The 25,131-nt window shown below is 40.2% G+C and overlaps 1 protein-coding gene across 2 annotated transcripts in view; it reads left to right on the forward strand.

The window, feature by feature from the left end:
- The first annotated feature begins 883 nt into the window (after positions 1-883).
- acad11 (acyl-CoA dehydrogenase family, member 11) overlaps positions 884-25,131 on the forward strand; it is an 86,170-nt gene continuing 61,922 nt past the window's right edge. The window contains exons 1-7 of one of the 2 annotated variants that reach the window (XM_034168515.1): positions 884-1,788; positions 2,117-2,223; positions 8,068-8,179; positions 8,535-8,612; positions 16,078-16,216; positions 18,378-18,485; positions 24,778-24,876. In XM_034168515.1, the coding sequence (XP_034024406.1) occupies positions 1,762-1,788; positions 2,117-2,223; positions 8,068-8,179; positions 8,535-8,612; positions 16,078-16,216; positions 18,378-18,485; positions 24,778-24,876 (670 nt within the window). In that variant the 5' untranslated portion in view covers positions 884-1,761. Of the gene's footprint in view, positions 1,789-1,846; positions 2,224-8,067; positions 8,180-8,534; positions 8,613-16,077; positions 16,217-18,377; positions 18,486-24,777; positions 24,877-25,131 lie in introns of those variants that run through there. The other variant, XM_034168506.1, reaches the window with a different exon arrangement.

Below are 25,131 nucleotides of genomic sequence, written 5' to 3' on the forward strand. Positions count from 1 at the left end.
AGACAAATATGATTCAAACCACTGCAGCGCAGTGCCTTTAATACCTATGACATGCTCTAATCTCTGTAATAAAATTTTATGGTCAACAGTATCAAAAGCAGCACTGAGGTCCAACAGAACAAGCACAGAGATAAGTCCACTGTCCGAAGCCATAAGAAGATCATTTGTAACCTTCACTAATGCTGTTTCTGTACTATGATGAATTCTAAAACCTGACTGAAACTCTTCAAATAGACCATTCCTCTGCAGGTGATCAGTTAGCTGTTTTACAACTACCCTCTCAAGAATCTTTGAGAGAAAAGGAAGGTTGGAGATTGGCCTATAATTAGCTAAGATAGCTGGGTCAAGTGATGGCTTTTTAAGTAATGGTTTAATTACTGCCACCTTAAAGGCCTGTGGTACATAACCAACTAACAAAGATAGATTGATCATATTTAAGATTGAAGCATTAAATAATGGTAGGACTTCCTTGAGCAGCCTGGCAGGAATGGGGTCTAATAAACATGTTGATGGTTTGGATGAAGTAACTAATGAAAATAACTCAGACAGAACAATCGGAGAGAAAGAGTCTAACCAAATCCCGGCATCACTGAAAGCAGCCAAAGATAACGATACATCTTTGGGATGGTTATGAGTAATTTTTTCTCTAATAGTCAAAATTTTGTTAGCAAAGAAAGTCATGAAGTCATTACTAGTTAAAGTTAATGGAATACTCAGCTCAATAGAGCTCTGACTCTTTGTCAGCCTGGCTACAGTGCTGAAAAGAAACCTGAGGTTATTCTTATTTTCTTCAATTAGTGATGAGTAGAAAGATGTCCTAGCTTTACGGAGGGCTTTTTTATAGAGCAACAAACTCTTTTTCCAGGCTAAGTGTATTTTTAATTTAATACTTTTTCCAGTATTAGTGTTCTACAATAATAACTGTGCTTGATGTTGTTGTTAGATATTAGTTTGTATTATTAGATATAGTTATTATAAAGATGTTTAGAGACAATTTTGACTAATAATCATAAATTACTGTTCATAACTGCTTGTTTCATACAGAGCACTGAAGTACAGTCTAACCTGTTGTCAGTCTGCATAAACTTTGGATTTTTGTGTGTGGTTCCATACAAGGCAGATAACATAACCAAAATGAATGAGTTGCGTCAGTTCATGTGCTTTCATGCGAGTAAAAATTTGGTGTGAACAGTAACCAGGAGGAGGCCTATGTTGCCTTTATCCATGTGTTTCAGTTTTCCAGCACAGTTTAAAGCCTGTTTGGTTTTTAATAATTAGAAGTCTTCACAGAGCCACAGTTGTTGGAGCTGACTTGAAATGGACCAGTGGATCATTAACACAAACCTGACATGCATAAATTAAGTTTCAGAAAGCACAGAACAGAACCAAGATGCTCCTAAGGCTTGTTAGACTTAACTCAAAGACCTGAAGAAAAATAAGATCAATCATACATTCAGCAGAGCAAAGGAGACAGTAGGCATGCTGACACAGTCAAGACCTCAGGTATTAGAACAACCAATACTCGACTAGACTGTATTCGGGTCTGAGTGAAGTTACCTCTTACTGGAAATCATTATTCTGTCTGTGATTTATTTTGATTGATTGGTAATCTGTCCGGATTGTGTCCACTCCTCACAGCTGTTGCATGTTCTCTGTTCCTGAACAGGTGTCCCATCTGAGAAAGACCTGGTCTCCATTTACTGCCAGTGCCGGGGCATTCCAGAAATTAATCTGCAGTTGGATTTTTATGTGGCCCTGTCGATGTTCAAGTTAGCAGGAATTTCCCAAGTTTGTCCCAGTCCATTTAAAAGTTCACCTACAGCTGTATCCATATCCCATTCATAGTGCCTGTGGATGTTGTTGACATGAGTGTAGAAAAGTAATGAACGATAAAAGGAGTAAAACACCTTATAATTACTGTCATGAATTTAATAGATTGGTAAAATATTCCACATTTCCACCTTGTCAGATTGTTCATTTGGTGCTCTTGTGTGCATCACCATAGATGGGTAATTTCTCCCCAGCTGCCCTGATAGCTTCACACTTCATTAAATTTAACAGTATTTAAATGGTATTTCTTGGTGTTTTCCTTTGTTCTCCCTTTTTTGTCTCTCAGGGGATCTATGCACGATATCTTCTGGGTAATGCCAGTGCAGCAAATGCAGCCCAGTTTGGCCACTGTGTGGAGCCATTGGCCAAAGCTGCTTTGCAGCTTGTGCACAGGTTGGTTGACTTTGCGTTTTGAAAAACCAGATTGAGTCGACTTATTTAATATCCTGTGTTTCCTTTGGCTTGTCATCAACAAATGTGTTCCATTTATATTTTTAAAGGACATAATACAAATTGCTTGGCTCCTTCTGTCTTTTTGTTTACTGGCTTCCTGGTAATTGTCTGCTTTAGAAGTGCCATTTTGCCATTAGTGTTAATTATAGGCCTTTACAAGCTGTGCCAGGTACCTTTTTAAAGTTGTTCGTAATAGGTGTATCATTAATGTGGTGAGTGTTTCAATGTGTAAGTCATGACTGTCATAAGTAAGTCCCATCCGCTGCTCCCTCATTTTCACTCTGGGTCTCCACGGCAGATCCAACATACAACCCCAATTCCAAAGAAGTTGGGACGTTGTGTAAAATGTAAATAAAAACAGAATACAATGATTTGCAAATCCTCTTCAACCTATATTCAATTTAGCACACCACAAAGACAAGACATTTAATGTTCAAACTGATAAACTTTATTGTTTTTGTGCAAATATTTGCTCATTTTGAAATGGATACCTGCAACACATTTCAGAAAGCTGGGACAGTGGTATGTTTCCAACTGTGTTACATCATCTTTCCTTCTAATAACACTCAATAAGTGTTTGGGAGCTGAGGACGCTAACTGTTGAAGCTCTGTAGGTGGAATTCTTTTGCTTGATATACGACTTCAGTTCAGCAGTCCGGGGTCTCTGTTGTCGTATTTTGCACTTCATAATGCGCCACACATTTTCATTGGGTGACAGGTCTGGACTGCAGGCGGGCCAGGCTAGTACCCACCCTCTTTTACTACAAAGTCACGCTGTTGTAACATGTGCGGAATGTGGCTTGGCATTGTCTTGCTGAAATAAGCAGGGACGTCCCTGAAAAAGATGTTGCTTGGATGGCATCATCATCATCTACAGTCCATAATATAATCAGAAGATTCAGAGAATCTGGAGAGCTTTCTACACATAAGCAGCAAGGCCGAAAACCAACATTGAATGTAATTCAAGGTAATCCCATTTGATCCCCTGAACACCTAAACTGTACAATGTCAATTTTGGCTTCTCTCAGAAAAAGTTGTGCAGACTGCAAGAAATGTTGGAGTAATCTTTGACTCAAAAGTCAGAAGTGCTGTGAAGTCCTGCTTCTTTCAGCTTAAGGTGATTTCTAAAACCAAACCCTTTTTGTCCATCTCTGATTTCGACAAAGTGGTTCATGTTTTTATTTATTCTAGACTTGATTACTGTAATGGACTTTACTGTGGTATTAGTCAGGGCTCCCTTCAGCATCTCCAGCTGGTCCAAAATGTGGCTGCCAGACTCATTATCAAAACAAGGATATATGAGGATCTCACCCCTGTCCTGGCTTCCCTTTTTGGCTTACTGTTAACTTTGGAATAGATTTTAACATTCTTTTACTTACTTTTAAGGCTTTAAATAGACTTGCCCCAACTCATGTGTCTGACCACTGAGACCTACAGGTGGAGCCCTGTAGGTTGCTCTTAAATTATAGTTTCAGACCAAAGGAGATCAAGCTTTTATTTCTATTATAGCCCCAGTACTCTGGAACTCTCTGCCCATTGAACTTAGATGCACTGCATCATTTGCTTTTTTAAATCTCATCTTAAAACGTTTTACTTTATGAAAGCTTTGGGAAGTATCTGATTTGTACAGTGGTGGGCACAGTTCTGCTAATCCACTAACCACTAATTATCGAAGCTAACATTTTCGTTAACGGATTAGCTTTTCAGATAACTTTGAAAACCATCAGTGGACCAATTAGCTTCCGATAAATTTAGTTCCGATAACTTTTAGATCGCTAACATATTTTTTGCGGGCATAGTGAATAAAGCTTAACAGTTAAAAACACTTGTAACGTCTGAAATCATAGATTTTAGTGCCTGCCTGTTACATGTTTTGTAGCAGACAGACAGCTTTGAGTGGCAACACTCAATTCTCTGTCAGCAGAGGAGAGCTGGTTCCCAGAGAGAAAGGAAGAGGGAGAAAAAAAAATCTTTTTTTTCCACACCATACAGACTTGCAGGTGTATCACACAAGTCATGCACAGGCAGACAGTTTTGACTTATGGTTAAAAATTTCAACAAATTAATTCCGGACTTATTGAAATTACTGTCACCTCTGTCATTTTACAGAGTGAAAATATCAGCTATATGTTGTAGTTTTAAAGTAATGCAGTAATTTTGAAGGTTTAAACACACACATGCTGCAATGCATTATGGGAAAAATAGTTTCCTGGCATGAGTGGTTGGTTGGTATCTAACACACAAGTAACTGTAACGTGTGGCGGGTTTTAGAAATAAATCTGTATTTGTAAATATGTCATTTTTTATTTGTAAAAAACAGGCAATTTGAAAACTGAAAATTCTGTTTAAGTGATTCAACACTTTTAGTGAATGTGTGGCAATTGCTGTTCACACTGCCATGAACACTGCCATCTACTGGCCATCCAATTTTCTCATAATGCACTGCAGCATGTGTCTGTACTCTGTAAATGCTAATACCTTCAAAATTAATGCATTACTTTAAAACTAAAACATATAGCTAATATTTTCACTTTGTAAAACGACCGAGGTGACATTAATTTCAATAACTTGTCCGGATTTAGTTTAAAATTTTAACCATAAGTCAAAACTATCTGCCTGTGCATGATTTGTGTGATACGCCTGCAGGTGTGTATGTTGTAAAAAATAAAGGATTTTTTTCTCCTCTTCTCTGTGGTCACCAGGTCTCTCTTGCTGAGAGAAGGCTGATCTGAGACAGAAGCGCTGAATTGCTGTTGTGTCAGTAGCTGCCAGTGTACTGCTGTCAGTACTGAAAGGTATCGGTTTAGCTTTTAGCTGTAACTTCTGCTAAATTTTTTAGGGGTTTATTTGTTTAGCTTTATAAAAGCAAACTTTTCAGTCAGCTGATTAACAGTTATCAACGCTAACTTTTTGGTTAGCTGTGCCCACCACTGGATTTGTATTTATTTTATCACACACTAATCTTATTTGTTTTCATATTTGCATGTTCCTCGTTGTATTTTTATTTTCATATCCCTCTTTTGTGGCCATGTCTTTTTGGTAAACTGCTTTTTTTTATTTATTTCTTGTTTTACTTTGCCTTGTTAAGCACTGTGTTTGTATTTTCAGTTTTAACTCTCTTGTTAAGCATTTTGTAGCTGTGTTAAGAGAAGTGCTGTTTAACTCTGCTTTCGACTGCTCCTGTTAGGGGTCACCACAGCAGATCAATTGTTTCCATCTCACCCTGTCCTCCGTAACCTCCTCTGTCACACCAACCACCTGCATGTCCTCCCTTAGCACATCCATAAACCTGCTCTTTGGCCTCCCTCTTGTCCTCCTGCCTGGTGGCTCCATCCTCAGCATCCTTCTCCCTATATACCCTGGGTCCAACCTGAGTTGCCTCTCTGATATGTTCATTCCTAATCCTGTCCATTCTTAGCATTCCCAAGAAGAATGACATCTTCAGCCCCGCCTCCTGTCTTTTTGTTAGTGCCAACATCTCTCAGACGTACAACATAGCTGGTCTCACAACTCTCTTGTAGGCTTTCCCCTTCACTCTTGCAGATATTCTTCTTTGCTGTATAAATTCAACCCAATTAAATTTATTGTATTTATATAACACGAAATCACAATATCACTGCCTCAAGGCGCTTTATGTTCTAATCTTATCAACCCTGTGAGCAAGCACACAGGCGGCAGTGGTCAGGACAAACTCCATCTGATGGTAATGAGGAAGAAACTTCAAGCAGACCAGACTCAGAGGGGTGACTCACTGCTTAGGCCATTCTAACAGTTACAAGATTATTACAAATTTTAAAAGTATTTCTTTACAAACAGAAGAAACAGAAAACAAAAACTGAAGAGCAGCAAAAACAGTGTCTTTAACTGAAACAGCAGTCCATCTTGGGTTTTTAGGTGGTTGAATAGGTTAGTCTTGGAAATATATAAATAATAATAACAGTAATTATTGTTGTTGTTATTATTATTATTATTATTATTATTATTATTATAAAAGCTTAAATCCTTGAATCCTTTTGAATCCTTACTGGTTCAGAATTTTAGTACACAGACACATAACTGTGTGTATGTACACACACATACATACACACACATTTCCTCAAAACTCTGCACACCACATATAAATGGTAAATGGACTGCATTTATATAGCACTTTTCCATCTGCATCAGACACTCAAAGCGCTTTACAAATAATGCCTCACATTCACGGCGATGTGAGGCTGCTGCCATTAAGGCACCCACTACACACCGTGAGCAACAGGGGATTAAAGACCTTGCCCAAGGGCCCTTAGTGATTTTCCAGTCAGGCTGGGATTTGAACCGAGGATCTACTCGTCTCAAGCCCAACAAATTAACCACTAGACCATCACCTCACAACTTTTTTATATATATATATACTCAACAAAAATATAAACGCAACACTTTTGGTTTTGCTCCCATTTTGTATGAGATGAACTCAAAGATCTAAAACTTTTTCCACATACACAATATCACCATTTCTCTCAAATATTGTTCACAAACCAGTCTAAATCTGTGATAGTGAGCACTTCTCCTTTGCTGAGATAATCCATCCCACCTCACAGGTGTGCCATATCAAGATGCTGATTAGACACCATGATTAGTGCACAGGTGTGCCTTAGACTGCCCACAATAAAAGGCCACTCTGAAAGGTGCAGTTTTATCACACAGCACAATGCCACAGATGTCGCAAGATTTGAGGGAACATGCAGTTGGCATGCTGACAGCAGGAATGTCAACCAGAGCTGTTGCTCGTGTATTGAATGTTCATGTCTCTACCATAAGCCGTCTCCAAAGTCGTTTCAGAGAATTTGGCAGTACATCCAACCAGCCTCACAACCGCAGACCACGTGTAACCACACCAGCCCAGGACCTCCACATCCAGCATGTTTACCTCCAAGATCGTCTGAGACCAGCCACTCGGACAGCTGCTGAAACAATCGGTTTGCATAACCAAAGAATTTCTGCACAAACTGTCAGAAACCGTCTCAGGGAAGCTCATCTGCATGCTCGTCGTCCTCATCGGGGTCTCGACCTGACTCCAGTTCGTCGTCGTAACCTACTTGAGTGGGCAAATGCTCACATTCGCTGGCGTTTGGCACGTTGGAGAGGTGTTCTCTTCACGGATGATGCGAAGGAGATGTGTTGCACTGCATGAGGCAAATGGTGGTCACACCAGATACTGACTGGTATCCCCCCCAATAAAACAAAACTGCACCTTTCAGAGTGGCCTTTTATTGTGGGCAGTCTAAGGCACACCTGTGCACTAATCGTGTCTAATCAGCATCTTGATATGGCACACCTGTGAGGTGGCATGGATTATCTTGGCAACGGAGAAGTGCTCACTATCACAGATTTAGACTGGTTTGTGAACAATATTTGAGGGAAATGGTGATATTGTGTATGTGGAAAAAGTTTTAGATCTTTGAGTTCATCTCATACAAAATGGGAGCAAAACCAAAAGTGTTGCGTTTATATTTTTGTTGAGTGTATATACACACCCCAGTTATTCAGACAAAATTTTTTTTTTTTCTGAATCAGATTCCAGCTGAATGAATGAATTTATGAATGAATGAATTCATTCAGCACACAATTCAACAATAACGAAACCTAAAAAAAAAAAAAAAAAAAAGAAGAAAACAACTCTACAATGAACCCATGTACGTTTTAAACATGCACCAGCAGCAGTTGTAAATTGACATCAAGTTGTCGTTGCCACTTTTTAAAAATTTACCTGACTTTCTAAGATAGAGATATGTACTCCTGCAGGACTTTGCCTCGTCCAACAGGAGATGGACTGTTCCTCCAGACAGCTAAAGGTCAAGCTGTTCTCCAGCAGGTCAAAGATTTCATGAGACAATACGTGTTTCCTGCTCAGGAGGTTAGTAACAGTGCTGAGAAAAGAAGAGTAAATTATTAGTCCCAGATGGGTTTGACAGAGCAAAGATTTGGGTTCATGCAATAAGGGTTTGATATTGTTAAGTGAGTTCAAGGTGATCATCTATGTCCCAGCTGGCTGGACATCAAAGTAGTTTGAATTCAGTGTAGAATTTTTAAAATGCATTTGACAAAATGCGAGCAACACGAAAACATCAACAAGAAATCTGGCTGTCTCAGTTATTGATGGAGCTCTGTAGTGAGGTTAAAGTGGAAATTAAAATGAAATCTAACATATAGTGCTGTGACTAATGTTGCCAAATCACATAGTAAAATAAATGTTTTATTTTTCACTGTAGGAAGTTGCAGAGTATTACTCAAAATATGCCCATTCACCCAAAAGGTGGCACACTCCCCAGGTAGTAGAGGACCTGAAGGTATGTAACAGAGCATTAGTCTATAAACTTTTTTTTTTTTTTGCATTGCTGTATGTTCCCAAATCTTAGGAAACAAAAAAAAAATTCATTAATCACAGGTTATTTTGAAGTGCCCAAAAAAACTTCTGACAAGAATAACGTGGGAGTGCTTTAAGCTAGCTGTTGTGTTTAACGTTTTCACCTTTTACATTGACATAGCATCTTTTCAAAGTTGTGTCTGTTTGGTTAAATATTCATTGATAATCATTGCATATTGTCTTTGTGGAATAATGGAAATATGTAAAGCAATCAAGATTTTTGTTTATTTTGAAAAGAGGTTTGTTATTTTGTTAAATTAATTCGGCAGCATTTTAGTTTTAGTGTAGTAGAAAATTTGTCATTTGAAAATGACAGTCTTCTACTGATGTACGAGGTCTGTCCAAAAAGTATTGGACCTTTTTATTTTTTGCAAAAACCATATGGATTTGAATCACGTGTGATTGTATCAGCCAAGCTTGAACCTTCGTGCGCATGCGTGAGTTTTTTCACGCCTGTCGGTTGCATCATTCGCCTGTGAGCAGGCTTTGTGTGAGCAGTGGTCCACCCCTCTCGTCGGATTTTTATTGCGAATAAATGTCTGAAGGATTTGGAGCTTTGCTGCATCAAATTTTTCCAGAAACTGTGAGAGACCTCCAGCTGGACACCATTCGGAAAATTTAGATGGCTTTCAGCGACGATTTTATGGGGATTACACAGATTAAGGAGTGCTCCAGCCAGTTTAAAGACCGCCCACAGCGTCTGAGAGCGCGGTGCGCTCCGAGCACCGATCTACAGGCTGACACCCCGCTGAAACAACCAGATCATTTCCAATATGAAGGCTTTGTTGATCCGGGATGTCGCCTGACTTTCACAAAAAGGGCAGAAGGCGTGGACATCAGCACTTTTTTGGCACATTCTACTGTTACAGGAGTTTTTTTCATGGAAAGAGAAGCGGAAGATTGCACCACCGTGCCGTTCATGGCGCGGGACAAAACCACCTCCGTGTTGGTCTCACAGGACGGCTTTCAGGTGGCTTTCAGATGGCTTCCGGTTGCTTTTCAGTCGTGTGAGTATCCGAGAAATTGTGCATGAGCTGGACATGCCCCAACATGTCCTGTGAGGCTTCATCACGGAGTTGCTGTGCGCCATGCGGCACCGCTGTGATGCGCGAAGTCTCTGCTCCTCTTTCCATGACAAAAACTCCTGTAACAGTGGAATGTGCCATTCATTTCTAAACTGGAGGATATGGTTCTCGGATACTCACACGACTGAAAAGCAACCGGAAGCCGTCTGAAAGCCGTCCTGTGAGACCAACACGGAGGTGGTTTTGTCCCGCGCCATGAGCGGCACGGTGGTGCAATCCTCTGCTTCTCTTTCCATGAAAAAACTCCTGTAACAGTAGAATGTGCCGAAAAAGTGCTGATGTACACGCCTTCTGCCCTTTTTTTTTGGAACTTTTATTAAAACAATTCCTTGACAGATAGTCACACACTCACAAAAAACAAATTACACTTGCCATTTGTTATTATAGACATGGTTTAAAAAAAGGGAGAGAAATAGCATTTAAAAAAAAAAAAGAGAGTAAATAGGCATTGGTGCACTCTAAATTCCCAAAATCTCGAAGTAGGTGATTACAGATGACCATTTCCTTAAGTATGTCTCTCTCTTAAGTCTTAGTATTGAAATGATGTCTTCCATACAGTTCACAGATCCCAGTCTTTGAGTCCATTGTTCCAGTGTCGGTGGAAATGGTTTGAGCCAGTTAATGGTAATGATTTTATGTGCTATTAACACAAGCACTCTTAGCATGTATGTTTTGTCCTTATCCAAAACACCAGGTGTTGTACCAAGCAACATAACCAGTGAAATATGAACTGGTGTATTAAGATCCAAAATCTTTTTTATTTCTTTAGTCACCTGTTCCCAATAAACAATTAGCATTGGACACTCCCAAAAAATGTGTGAGAAATCACCAATTTGTCCACACTTTCGCCAGCAGAGGGCACTGGTGTTGTTATAGCTGGCCAAAACAGTAGGTGTCTTAAAAAATCTAAGTCTTAATTTCCAGCTGAATTCTCTCCAATTTGGACTGCTTAAACATTTGTGCCAATCTTCCCATGATTTCTCCCAGTCTTTGTCCTCTATTATAGTGTTGAGCTCCAGTTCCCATTTATTCTTCGTATCTAATGTACTGTCGTCTAGCTCAATACGTATGAGTTTGTATAAAACTGATATTATTTTCTTCTGTATTTTTTTGTCTTCTACAACCTCTATCCAAAATTGTTCAAACTCTGTTGGGTGGGCTTTGATTTGTTCAAATTCTTTGTGCTTCTTAAGATAATGATGTATTTGAAAGAATCTGACAAGATTGTTACTTGGAATATTGAATTCTCGTTGTATCTGGGAGAATGATTTAAGGGTTGTTCCTGAAAACAATTGACCTATCACTTTTAGTCCTCTGTCTGCCCATTTACTAAAGCCACCATCTTGTCTCGCAGGCAAAAAATCTGCTATATTTGTTATTTCTAAAGCTCTAGACAAAACTAAGGGTAATTTAAATTGTTTCCTAACTTTCTCCCAAACACCTAAAGTAAATGTGATCCATTCATTCAGAATTTTAAGTTTCTTCCATTGTTTTCTCTCCATAAATAAGAGAGCTGATATTGGCCTATCTCAAACTGAACTCTGCTCTAACTGAAACCATCTCGTGTCAGTATCTGATTTACACCATGTGACCACAGCTTTTAGCTGAGCAGCCCAAAAATAACTTTTAAGATGTGGAAGGGCTAGGCCACCCTTACCTTTTGGGGAGCAAAGAACTTTGAGTCTCACCCTAGGGCATTTATTTTGCCAAATGAATTTAGTTAAAAGCTTGTCCAGCAGTTTGAAAGTGGTATGAGGCACTGTAACTGGAAGAGAATTAAAAAGAAAAAGAAATCGCGGCAACACATTCATCCTTATGGTTTCTATCCAGCCTATAAGAGACAGAGGGAGTGTCTGCCATTTCTCTAGATCACTTCTGACTTGGGATATTAGTTTTCCATAATTTGAATTGTAAAGTTTTGATGTGTCAGATGTTAAGACAACTCCCTGGTATCGGAAGCCCTCCTTTGCCCATTTAAATTTAACATCAGAGTTTAATTGACACGGCCATTGTCCTGAAATCATCATAGCCTCAGATTTTTCCTTATTCACCTTGTAACCACATTCGTCACCAAATTTGCCAAGACAGTGCATGAGCAGGGGAATAGAATGTAATGGATTTTTTATATACAAAAGTATATCATCAGCAAATAAAGATATTTTATGCTCTGCGCCTCCTTTATCTATAATGCCAGCTATCTGATCATTTATTCTTATCCATTCAGCCAATGGTTCAATGCTGAGAGCAAACAAAATTGGCGCGACTGTGCTGCCCTGCCTCACTCCTCGTTTTAGCTTGAAAAACTCAGAGCAGTAACCATTAATTTGAATTCTTGAAATTGGATCTCTGTTTATAGTATTAATCCAACTGATAAAAGTAGGGCTGAATTCAAATCTTTCCATTGTATAGTTTAAATATCCCCAGTCCACCCTATCAAATGCTTTCTCAGCGTCCAACGCAAGAAACATTGTTGGGTGGTCAGATTTTTTGGCAGTGGACTGGATATTTAAAGCTCTTCTGATGTTGTTTGAACCTTGCCGTCCGGCTATAAAGTCTGTTTGATCAAGATTAATAAGTTTTCCAATATATAGTTGCATTCGCTTTGCTAAAATTGAACCTAGAAGTTTGACATCGTTCCCTAATAAACTAACGGGCCTATAAGACGCACACTCTTTCTGGTCTTTTCCTTCCTTATGAATTACTGATATTATAGCCTCAGACCTGCTTTTTGGTGGGTCTCCTTCTTTTAGAGCATAGTTAAACACGTCACATAATATTGGGGTGAGTTCTTTTATAAATGCTTTATAAAATTCCCCACTTATCCCGTCTGGTCCAGGGCTTTTGTGATTTTTCTGTAATTTTATAGCCCTTTCTATTTCTGTTTTTGTAATGGGTTTAGTTAAGTCCTCTGCGTCAACCTGTGTTAATTTAGTCAAAGTTAAATCTTTAAAGAAGTTATCCAGATCCTTAGCCGTGCTTGTCTCTGGTGTGTAGAGTTTTTCATAGAATTCTCTAAATGCTCCTGATATCTCTTTTGGGTGCAACACTTCCTTTCTTGTTGAAGGATGGATTATTTTGGGTACTATGCAGCTGGCTTGGGCTTTTCTTAGTTGAAAGGCCAGCAAGCAACTTGCACGGTTGCCCATCTCATAATATTTTTGTCCTGTGAAACGCAATGCTCCTTCTGCTTTATATGTCAGTAGTTTATCTAGGTTATTTCTTTCTTCTTTAAGTTGTGACAGCACTGTTTTATCTCTGTTGACTTTATGTAGCAGTTCTAACCTTTTTATTTCACTTTCTAATTGCGCCTGTTTTGCCAGTCTATTTTTTTTAATTGGATTGCCAATTCAATACATTTGCCTCTTATAACAGCTTTTGCTCCATCCCATAAAACAGACGGGGAAACGGCTCCGTTATTATTTAGTGAAAAATATTCGTCTAAAGATTCTTTTAATTGTTTGTGAATTTTGGCATCACTCAGCATTGAAACATTCAACCTCCAATATTTGAAATGTCTGTCTTTGTGTAAAGCCAGCACCATTCTCACAGGAGCATGATCAGACAGCGTTATAGGCTCAATTTTAACATCTGTCACTTTATAAAGGTCAGGTTTTGATAAGCACAGCAGATCAATTCTGGAATAGGATCCATGCACATTTGAATAGAAAGTAAAATCTTTAGTTTGTGGGTTAAATGCTCTCCATGAGTCTACTAGTCCTAATTCTTCTATTAAATATTTGGCCACTTTATTTTTCTTACTTGGAGCACTATAATCAGGAGGTAACTTGTCTCGTTTCAAATCCAACGGGCAATTAAAGTCACCTCCTAGAATAATTGTACCCTTTGATTCTTTTGCAACAATTGATGCCAACTCTATAAAGAAGGAAGGATCCTCCTCGTTTGGTGCATATATATTAATGATTGTCACATCTATTCCATCTAAAGTGCCAATAACTCCAATAATCTGCCTTGTGAGTCTTTAATTTCTTTTTGCATTCCAAGACAAGTGTTTCTATTAAGAAGAATACCCACACCTCTTTTCCTACTCCCTGGACAGCTTGAGGAATAAACTTGTCCTACCCATTCTCTTTTTAATTTCTTGTGTTCAAAATCATTTAGGTGAGTCTCTTGTAACAGTGTAATAGAGCATTTAAAATATTTTAATTGGTTCAATATTTTTTTCCTCTTAATAGGATGGCCCAGTCCCTTAACATTGTAACTTATAAAATTTAACTCTGTCATAGTAATGTTGTTATAACATTTTTGACATTATCACCTGCCATTTCTCTGTATTTAGTATTTTTATTTCGTCCATAGGTTGGATACCATATATTCCCATAAGTGTGGACAACAACGTGTCAAGGAAATTAAACACAAAAATAGAACATAAACATGAACATGACTCCCAAAATACCGACTAATTTGTTTAAACCAACATAATGGAATCACACTGCGCGGTCTAACATAAAATAGTCCCCGGTGTCCTTCGGGCAGAGCAACGTGGCCCGAGTATCGCTCTGGTAAAATAGCACAAAGTGCGCTCAAAGTCACAAACCAAAGTAATAAATACAATTTCCCTTGGTGAGACTGATGCCCTGTAGCAGCTCTCATAACACAAAATACGGTGTAAGCATCCATGAATGCACACTTATTAAAAAAATAAATAAATAAATAAAGTCATAAGTTGAAGTGGCAGTTATGTGTATTGTTTTCCCCTTATTACAAAACAGTCATACCTTCAAATGTTATCTCCCTGACATATTTAGATGCAGTTTAGTCTCATTTCACCTCAAATATAAGCTCGTATGTCTGCATCCGACAGTGACTTGCTCGGTCCTCTTCTCCCGCTCTCCCATTGGCTCCAAGAATCCCTGGAAAGCTCTCTGTCAATCTTCTCTCTTTCGCTGACTTGAACAGAGATGCCCATCTCCTGAAGTGTTGGTATGGCCTCGATGAGAGTTGGGAAGGTCTTTACTCCACTTTCCAGGTTGATACGTAGTTGTGCTGGGAAGCGACATCTGGCCTGAATCCCCTTTTCTTTTAGTTGCTTAATCACTGTGTGCACGTTCAATGCGGACATCTTCTTGCGGGAAGTTAAGCGCCGTTGTAATAAGTTGGCTCACAAACACGATCATATTCTTTTTTGCTTCCCTCTGGAATCTGATAGATTCTCAGGTTATTACGGCGGAGTCGGTTCTGTAAATCGTCACACTGGTTTGTCAGGGTGACCTCTCTCCGCAGCAGGTATCTGAGGGCCCTCTCATTGCGCTGGCTAGCGTCTTCCGTTGTGCTGATTCTGCTTTCAGCCTCTTCAGTGCGCTGCTCAAGTTTATCCATACGTTAACTGCGTTTACAGACTCCTCAACCCTTGACAGCGAAGCCTTGGTCTCGCAAAATGAGGCTTGATTTTCTTGTCTCAGTTCTTTGAGCTCACGAAGAATCTCCACCATGCTCATCTGGTTAGCTGTAGCAGCGGGGCTCATGTTAGCATCAGAATTGCCTTGTGGTGTATTACTGCTTTCTTTGTTGTCCTTCTGCATAGCCTGCTTTCCTGCGGTGTTCCTTGTTGTCGCCATTATTGCTTGTCACTTTACTAGTCGGGGGTCATGTTATTATCACCTTAACGTATTAAAATGCCACCAAGTTCACGGGAGCCTACACCGATGCGACTGTCTTACATGATGGCGCCACCGGAAGTCCTCCTTCTGCCCTTTTTGTGAAAGTCAGACGACGTCCCGGATCAACAAAGCCTTCACGTTGGAAATGATCTGGTTGTTTCAGCGGGGTGTCAGCCTGTCGATCGGCGCTCGGAGCGCGCCGCGCTCTCAGACGCTGTGGGCGGTCTTTAAACTGGCTGGAGCACTCCTTAATCTGTGTAATCCCCATAAAATCGTTGCTGAAAGCCATCTAAATTTCCCGAATGGTGTCCAGCTGGAGGTCTCTCACGGTTTCTGGAAAAATTTGATGCAGCAAAGCTCCAAATCGTTCAGACATTTTACTCGCAATAAAAATCCAACCAGAGGGGTGGACCACTGCTCACACAAAGCCTGCTCACAGGCGAATGATGCAACCGACAGGCGTGAAAAAACTCACGCATGCGCACGAAGGTTCAAGCTTGGCTGATGCAATCACACGTGATTCAAATCCATATGGTTTTTGCAAAAAATAAAAAGGTCCGATACTTTTTGGACAGACCTGGTATCAGTGAAGTGAAAAAACACTCTTTTGACACTTCAGAAATATATGACTGGTACAGTACTGCACATGGTTAGTATGCATACTAACGTGCACGTGTGTGTTCAGGTGAAGGCCAGGGAAGCAGAGCTGTGGAACTTGTTCCTGCCTGCAGTCAGTGGTCTCAGTCAGTTGGACTATGCCTACATCGCAGAGGAAACTGGCCACTGCTTCTTTGCATCCGACGTCTTCAACTGTCAGCCTCCTGGTAAATTCATTCAACTCAGATCTAATGAAAAGCCAATTTAGAATTCAGAAGAATCAGATATGGTTCGATCTGTCCACTTTATTACTGGTCAAAAATACTTAAGCGGAAAAAACGTACCAAACAACTGATTTGGAACTTTTTTGGAATTTTTTTGTCTTTTGTCAAAAAACAAAACAAGAAAGAAATGGTAAAAAGCTTCATAAGGAAAAGCTGTGTTTTTCTTCTCGTTATTGTTTTTTTTCCTTTGCAGTTGCTTGGTTCTCTTGTAGCACTGATCCTTGTTTTGGGAACTCTTTAGTTGCTTCTCTCTCTGTCTGTCTCTTGCTATCATATATTTTTTATCATCACCCCAGGACAATGGAGTGATGATGCCAGGAAGAAAGGATGAAAGGCAAAGCAAGGCAATCTTCTAGGATGAAATCCTTAGAAGATTGCCTTGCATCAGTGAGAAGCTGGATGTTGAGCAACTTCCTACTTTTAAACTCTGATAAGCCTGAAATGGTTGGTTCTTGGTCCAGTGAGACATCGGCATCTGTTTGCCCAGCTAACACTTAGTCCAGGCTCGTGTGTCATACATCACACTGACAAAGTGAGGAACCTTGGGCTAATTTTTGATCCTATGTTGTCCTTTGATCTCCACATTAGAAATATTATGAGGACTGCTTTCTTCCACCTGCGTAATATAGCGAAGATTCGTCCCATCCTGTCTGTGGCTGATTCTGAGTCCCTGATCCATGCATTTATTTCTTCTAGATTGGACTACTGCAATGTTCTATTTTCTGGTTTACCGCAGTCCAGCAATAGGGCTCTCCAATTGGTTCAAAATGCTGCTGCCAGACGTTTGACACAAAACACAAAGTTTGACCACATTACACTCATTTTGGCATCCCTTCACTGGCTTTCTGGCACTGTGAGATCAGATTTTAAGGTTCTGCTATTAGCCTATAATATTGTTCACGGACTGGCACCTCACTACCTAGCTGACCTAATTAAACCCTACGTACCGGCCCGGGCTTTGCGTTCTCAGGGTGCAGGACTAATTTGTGTCCTTAGGGTGAATAACAAGTCTGCGGGTCAGAGAGCTTTCTGTTATCGTGCCCTTGTTCTGTGGAATGATCTCCCTGTGTCAATAAAACAGTCAGATTCTGTGGAGACTTTCAAGTCCAGACTTAAGACGTACTTATTTTCCCTTTTGTATGGCTAGCATACTGGCATAGTATGTTTCTATGCTTTTTACTCTTTTAAATTAATTTTATTAGGAAACGGAACTTGCCGCAGCCTCAACTTTACCCAAAGTCTGGGCTAGTGGCCGGCAATCACCTTAGTATTTCTTTTGTTCTTCTTGTTGCTTAATGCTGACAAATTATACTGTATTTGTTGTCTTTCCAATGCCTGATTCTGTTTTTTTCTCTCTGTTTGAGGTGCGGCTCTATCCAGAGATAGGAGTGGTGTCTGTTTCTGAAACCCTCCTGTCCTGTGCATCAACAACATTTCCTGTGTATTTGTTTTGTGAATTGTTTTTGTAATTTGTGTCAGGAGCATGGCCCAAGCAGAGGGTCACCCCTTTGAGTCTGGTCTGCTTGAGGTTTCTTCCTCAGAGGGAGTTTTTCCCTACCACTGTCGCCTGTGTGCTTGGAGGTTGGTAAGGTTAGACCTTACTTGCCTTGAGGCAACTTTGTTGAGATTTGGTGCGATATAAATGAAAATAAATTGAAATTGAATTGAATGGAGTTCAGACTGCAGGAATCTATTGTTATCATAATTGCATTCTCCTTCATTATTAGAAACTGGTTAATGCTGTTTGAAGGAAAGATATGAATACCATATAGATTTGCATGTTTAGGGTCATGTTTTTTCACTTTTGTTAATAGACCACTGTTACACTGTTTGGCTCATACGCACTGAGTGCTCCGCAAGTCACTTACGTAGAATGCCGTGAGGAGCAGCACCTTTTAATGCGGGCGTGCATCCTCCATGTAAATACACAGACATGACTGAATCTATAGATAACCCTGTGACAAATGCCTCTAACTTGCCCAAAGAAAGGTGGACAAATTGGCATACTGCATTATCCATTGTGAAACTGTCTTGGTAAGCCTTAGAGGACACATTATGTTCCAGTTGTCTAAATATACTGTAAGACTGTGATATTTCTCCACAGATACAGGAAATATAGAGGTGCTCCACATCTTTGGCAGTGAGGAACAGAAAAGGAAGTGGATGGATCCTCTGCTCCGAGGAGAGATCCACTCCTGCTTCTGTATGACAGGTAATTCCCTCACCAAGTCACATTCTGGTTCAGTGTTCTTCACAAGAAGGCTAAGGCTGAACACATGAAACACTTCTATCGTTCGATCTCATAGAAACTGAGTGAAGAAAGGCAGCGGGTTTGAAGACTTCTATGGAATAAGTGAAGTGATTTTAATTTATGACACCTGGATATAGTTTTGTAAGTGTTATATTAGATTTAAGAAGTGATTGTCTCAAACCTAAACCTACTTCTAGGCATCTTATATATGCTACTCTGGAACCACCCCTAAACCCAAACAGTCCAACTGTCTACCCCACTGAGGTCCTTAGTCTGGGTCTCATTAACATAAGATCACTATCCTCAAAATCATTGTTGATTAATGATCTAATTATTGATCACTTAGATATGATTGGGTTATGTCAAACCGGGCTTAAACCTACAGCTGTCCTCCCCTTAACTGAGGCCTGTCCACCAGCATATACATTTAGTCACGTCCCTCATGATGAGAAGCAAGGCGGGGGTGTTGCTCTTATTTCTAAATCTAGGTTTAGCTTATTAGCTGTTGGGGGTCACAATTATAACTTGTTTGAGCATCTGATTTTCCGCTCTGCTCAGGATATTACGCATTGCCAAGGTCAGAAGAATAAAAATCAGCCGTATTACTTTGTCATTGTATATAGGCCCCCTGACCCATATTCTGAATTCTTAGATTAATTTGGTGCATTCATCTCTAACTTGTCAACTAGTGCAGATAACATTCTGATCATTGGTGACTTTAACGTTCATATAAATAAGCCTTCTGATCCCCTCTGCAAATCATTTATGGAAATTGTGGATGCATTAGGATTTCGGCAATGCATTCAGGACTCAACCCACATTAGTGGAAATACCCTGGATTAGGTTCTCGTACTTGGTATTGCTGTCACGAATATTGACATCATGCTTCTTACATCAGTGGTCTCTGATCACTCACTTCTTAAGCTTACAGTTTCGCTGCCGTGTTTAGTGGAACAGCAACTTTATATATCAGTACAGCTATGCATCAACTCCTCAACTAAGACTGAACTCGAAGCTAGACTGCCTGATGTCTTAGCTTCACATTTGGCAAATGCCTTATATGTAGACAGGTGTGTCTTGTGGATAATTTAAACTCAGTGCTCAAAACTACACTCGACATGATTGCACCACTTTTGTTAACCCCCCCAAACACAGTTACCTTGGTTCAGTGATTACCTGCTTGACCTCATGCATAAGGCTAGGGGTCTAGAATGGAAATGGCATAGTTCAAAATTAGAAGTATTCCACCTTGCGTGGCATGATGCTATCTTAGACTGTAAGCATGCTTTACTGGCTACAAAGCAGACCTATTACTCGGACCTGTTAATCCTTAGAAGATTGCCTTGCATCAGTGAGAAGTTGGATGTCTAGAAACTTCCTACTTTTAAACTCTGTTAAGACTGAAATGATGGTTCTTGGTCCAGTGAGACATCGGCATCAATTTGACCAGCTAGCGCTTAGCCTAGGCTCGTGAGTCATACATCACACTGACAATTTGGGGTAATTTTGATCCTACATTGTCCTTTGACCTCCACATTAGAAGTATTATGATGACTGCTTTGTTCCACCTGCGAAATATAGCGAAGATTCGTCCCATCCTGTCTATGGCTGATGCTGAGACCCTGATCCATGCGTTTATCTCTTCTAGATTGGACTACTGCAGTGTTCTATTTTCTGGTTTACTGCAGTCCAGCATTAGGTGTTTCCAATTGGTTCAAAATGCTGCAGCCAGACTGTTCACACGAAGCAGAAAGTTCAGCCACATTACACCCATTTTGGCATCCCTTCATTGGCTTCCTGTCCCAGTGAGATCAGATTTTAAGGTTCTGCTGCTAGTGTATAAAACTGTTCGCAGACTGGCACCTCCCTACCTAGCTGACCTAATTAAACTTTATGTACCTGCCCGGGTACGTAAGGTTTAATTACCAATAACCAATTCTCAGGGTGCAGGACTACTTGGTGTCCCTAGGGTAAATAAGAAGTGTGCAGGTCACAAAGCTTTCTCTTATCGTGCCCCTGTTCTGTGGAATGATCTCCCTGCATCAATAAAACAGTCAGATTCTGTAGAGACTTTCAAGTCCAGACTTAAGACGCACTTATTTGCCCTTTCGTATGGCTAGCATACTGGCATAGTATAGTTTATGATTTTTATGCTTCATTTTATTAGGAAACTGAGCGTGCCACGGCCTCAACTTTACCTATATTCTGGGTCTTTTAGTGAAGCTTAGGGCTAGTGGCTGGCAATCACCTTAGTATTTCCTGTTTTTCTTGTTGTTTAATGCTGACAAATTATACTGTATTTCTTGTTTGTTTTTTTTTTTCTCTCTCTGTTTAAGGTGCAGCTCCATCCAGAGATGGGTGTGGTATTTGTGCTGGAGACCCTGTTGTCCTGTGCACCAACAGCATTTCCTGTATATTTGTTTTGTGAATTGTTCTGTAATTTATGTCTGTAGCATGGCCCACGCAGAGGGTCACCCTTTTTGAGTCTGGTCTGTTTGAGGTTTCTTCCTCAGAGGGAGTGTTTCCTTGCCACTGCTGCTCTGGGGATTAGTAAGGTTAGACCTTAGTTGTGTGAAGTGCCTTGAGGCAACTCTGTTGTGATTTGGTGCAATATAAATGAAAATAAATTGAAATTGAAAAAAATTGAAAAAATCTGGCATCCAGCAAGATTACGTCCTTGCTGGATATTTAGTTGTGTGTTTTTCCCCAATGTTCTTGGGATGGTTGCTGCTTTAACTGTGCCAGGTTACACACACACACCACACACATGCGAGCAAAGAAGTTGTGGCGCGCACACGCCACAACTTCTTTGGTCTCTGTTGACGTTTTCTTTGAAAAACAGACAAGCCACAGTTGAGACATTCCACTCTGAGTAATTTGTCCCTGTTTGCCTTCCTTCTGTTTTCCACACTGCATGGAAACTGTGTTGGGCTGTTCCCAGAGGTGATTAGAGTCCCTGTGAACCTCCCAGTGGTTTTCATAAGTACAGATGTGATCAGCAGAATTTTGGTGGGATTTTTAGCTCGTTCAGTTGGTTTATTTCTATGTAGGAATTGATCCATTCTTATAACTGTAGGCAGAGATGCAGAATGTTACAATTCTAGACATTAAGCTGGTTTGGGAGCGAGTAAACCATGACCTACAGCGCATCCAGAAAGTATTCATAGTGCTTCACTTTTTCCACATTTTGTTATGTTACAGCTTTATTCCAAAATGGAGTAAATTCATTTTTTCCCTTAGAATTCTACACACAACAACCCACAAGAAACAACATTAAAATAATATTTTACAAATTTTTGCAAATTTATTAAAATTTAAAAACTGAGAAATCATATGTACATAAGTGTTCACAACCTTTGTTCAGTACTTTGTTGATGCACCTTTGGCAGCAATTATAGCATCAAGTCTTCTTGCATATGATGCCACAAGCTTGATGCAGTTTTGTCCATTCCTTAGAGAGAGAACCTTATGGCACTTTTCCATTACACAGATCTAGCACTACTGTGCACTACTTGGTTCGGCTGTACTCAGGGTTTTTTCTTTTCCATTAGGGATAGTACCTGGTGCTTTTTCCTTCTCCCCCCATCACTCAGTTTAGACAAGCGGCCAGCTCTAGGAAGAGTCCTGGTGGATCTGAACTTATTCCATTTATCTATGATAGAGGCCACTGTGCTCATTGGGACCTTCAAAGCAGCAGAAATGTTTCTGTACCCTTCCCCAGATTTGAGCCTTGAGACAATCTTGTCTCAGAGGTCTACAGACAATTCCTTTGAAGTTTGGAAAACATCTGAAAATACTTTAATTCCTCGTGTGCCTGAAAAAAAAGTTCCTCCGTGACTTCGGCACTTTGCTCCAGTTCCTCCGTCAGAACTCAGATCAGGGTTTCAGTGGTGGACATTGGTTATCAGGTTGGTGAGTTTCGGCCCTTGGTGTTGGTGTTCAGGATGATGGCAGACCTGCTCGGTCCACAACAGGTGTAATCTGTTTGCAGAATGTCCGTGGTGCTGCGTTCGGAACCTCCGATCGCCTCCACAAGCCACAATTTGGGCAAGACGCCTTGTTAACAGCTCATTTACCACAGACAGCGGGTGATTCTGTCTGCACTGGAGGACATTATCCCATGATCCACAAATAAAAAATAAATAATCTTAAAATTACTCCGTTTTGCCTCTGCATGTCGTGGAGACGCCGTGCAACCGTGTGTGTGTGTGTGTGTACGCTGTACTCATCAATATTACATGTTCCACCTTTGGAAAAAAAAACATTTACTGTTTGTAGTTGTGTATGTTTCTAGGCATCTTATATATACTTATACGAGGTCTATTAGAAAAGTATCCAACCTTATTATTTTTTTCAAAAACCATATGGATTTGAATCACGTGTGATTGCGTCAGACAAGCTTGAACCCTCGTGCGCATGCGTGAGTTTTTCCACGCCTGTCGGTTGCGTCATTCGCCTGTGAGCAGGTTTTGAGTGAGGAGTGGTCCAGCCCCTTCGGCGGATTTTCATTGTCAGGAAATGGCGGAATGATTTGGGCTTTTTTTCCATCAGATTTTTTTCAGAAACTGTTAGAGACTGGCAGCTGGAAACCATTAGAAAAATTTATCTGGCTTTCGGTCAGAATTTTACGGGCTTCACAGAGAATAAGGACTGTTACTACAGCTTTAAGGACGGCTTTAAGGACGCTCGGCGCGCCGCGCACCGTGCCGCCATTGAGAGCCACAAACCACTGGATCATTTCTAAACGGATGGCTCTGTGCGGAGGCTTCGCGCGTCACGATGGATTCGCTACTGGAGCGAGACAAAGGAACACCTCCGTTTTGGTCTCACAGGACGGCTTTGAGATGGCGTTCAGACAGCTGTCGGTGGTTTTTCCATCGAGTGATTATCCGAGAAATTGTGGATGTGCCTGGACATGCCAGAACATGTCCCGTGAGGCTTCATCACGGCGTTGCTTTGCGCCATGCGGCACCACCGCGACGCGCGGAATTCCTCCGCACGTCTGTCTCAATGTGCCAAAAAAATGCTGATGTCCACGTCTTTTCACAATTCCTGTGCTAGTCAGACGACGTCCCGGATAAAACACAGCGTCCAGTTTGGAAATGAACGGCACATTCCACTGTTACAGGAGTTTTTGTCATGGAAAGAGGAGCGGAGGCTTGTACTTGTACTCAGTCTGGAAAAAAGTGGTATCGGTGCATCCCTACTGTCAACTGTGGGACCTTATATGTAGACAGGTGTGTGCTTTTCCAAATAATGCCCAATCAACTCAATTTACCCCAGGTGGACTCCAGTTAAGCTATAGAAACTTCTCATGGATAATCAGTGGAAACAGGATGCACTTGAGCACAGTTTTGAGCTTCATGGCAAAGGCTGTGAATACTTACGTGCACATAATTTCTTAGTTGTTTATTTTTAATAAATTTGCAAAAGAAGAAAACTTTTTTCACATGGTCATTATGGGGTATTGTGTGTTGAAGTTTGAGGAAAATTGCGCCTATTTTAAATGTGATTTCTTAGTTGTCTTTTAATAAATTTGCAAAAAATGTCAAATAAGTAGAATTTTGAGGGAAAAATTAATTTCATCCATTTTGGAATAAGGCTGTAACAAATAATATAAAAAAGTGTCACAGTCTGCAAACTGTGAATACTTTCCAGATGTACTGTATCTTTAACTGAAGTGTGGTCTAACATATAACTTGTGAGCGATATATCATATTTTTTGTGCTGAGGCTGATGTCCTGCTTCAATTCTGGTAATTGATATGTGGATGGATAAGATATAAATTTTTATTGGTCTGTCATCTTAAATTTCAGCTGATTGACAGTTATTACCTCATAAGGTATCGTAAAAGGCCCTGCAGACCTTTGCCTTCCTTGATGCCACATACAGAACAATATTTCACGGATAAATGTGACTATCTTATGCAGAGAATTGACATGTCAAGCATTTTAATCCCTGCAGTGGTAGCTAAGATTTTGGAAATATTTCCATTTGCTGCCCAGTTAGGCAGTCGAACAATGTTGACTGGTATTTTGGGAAATTTACAGGCTGAAGTTCCTGAAGTACTGTCTAGTTAGTTAGGCAATCCAGTGTTAACATTGACAATTTGACATTTTAGCTCCAAAGGAATATCCACAGGCTCCATAGTCAACTTAGATTGCGGGCAGAGACGCATACCAATCCCGTAATAATTTTCTAGTTGTTGTTGTTAGATTTAGGTTGACCTGCTGCCAAATTTTTCTCTTTCTAGAGCCTGATGTTGCCTCGAGTGATGCCACCAACATGGAGTGTACACTTCACAGAGACGGGGACCATTATGTTATAAATGGCAAGAAATGGTGGAGCTCTGGTAAGTCCATGCTCATGAAAGTATATGCGATTCGCTGTCACATGAAAGACACCAGAGAGGGTTTTTTTTTTATTTAAAGTAGACATGCATTGAAATAAATGTGGTCAGATCTCAGAAAGAAATAGCTGATATGTATTTATAAGACCCTTATGAATGCAGTAAAGTAAATCTGCAAGCCCAAATTTGTAATTCAGAGGAGAAATCTTCATTTAAAAATGACAAATTTGCAGCTAAAATTTGGCCCTCAGCGAAAAC

This window comes from Thalassophryne amazonica, chromosome 1 (genome assembly GCF_902500255.1).
Source record: "Thalassophryne amazonica chromosome 1, fThaAma1.1, whole genome shotgun sequence".
NCBI classification, from domain to species: Eukaryota; Metazoa; Chordata; class Actinopteri; order Batrachoidiformes; family Batrachoididae; genus Thalassophryne; species Thalassophryne amazonica.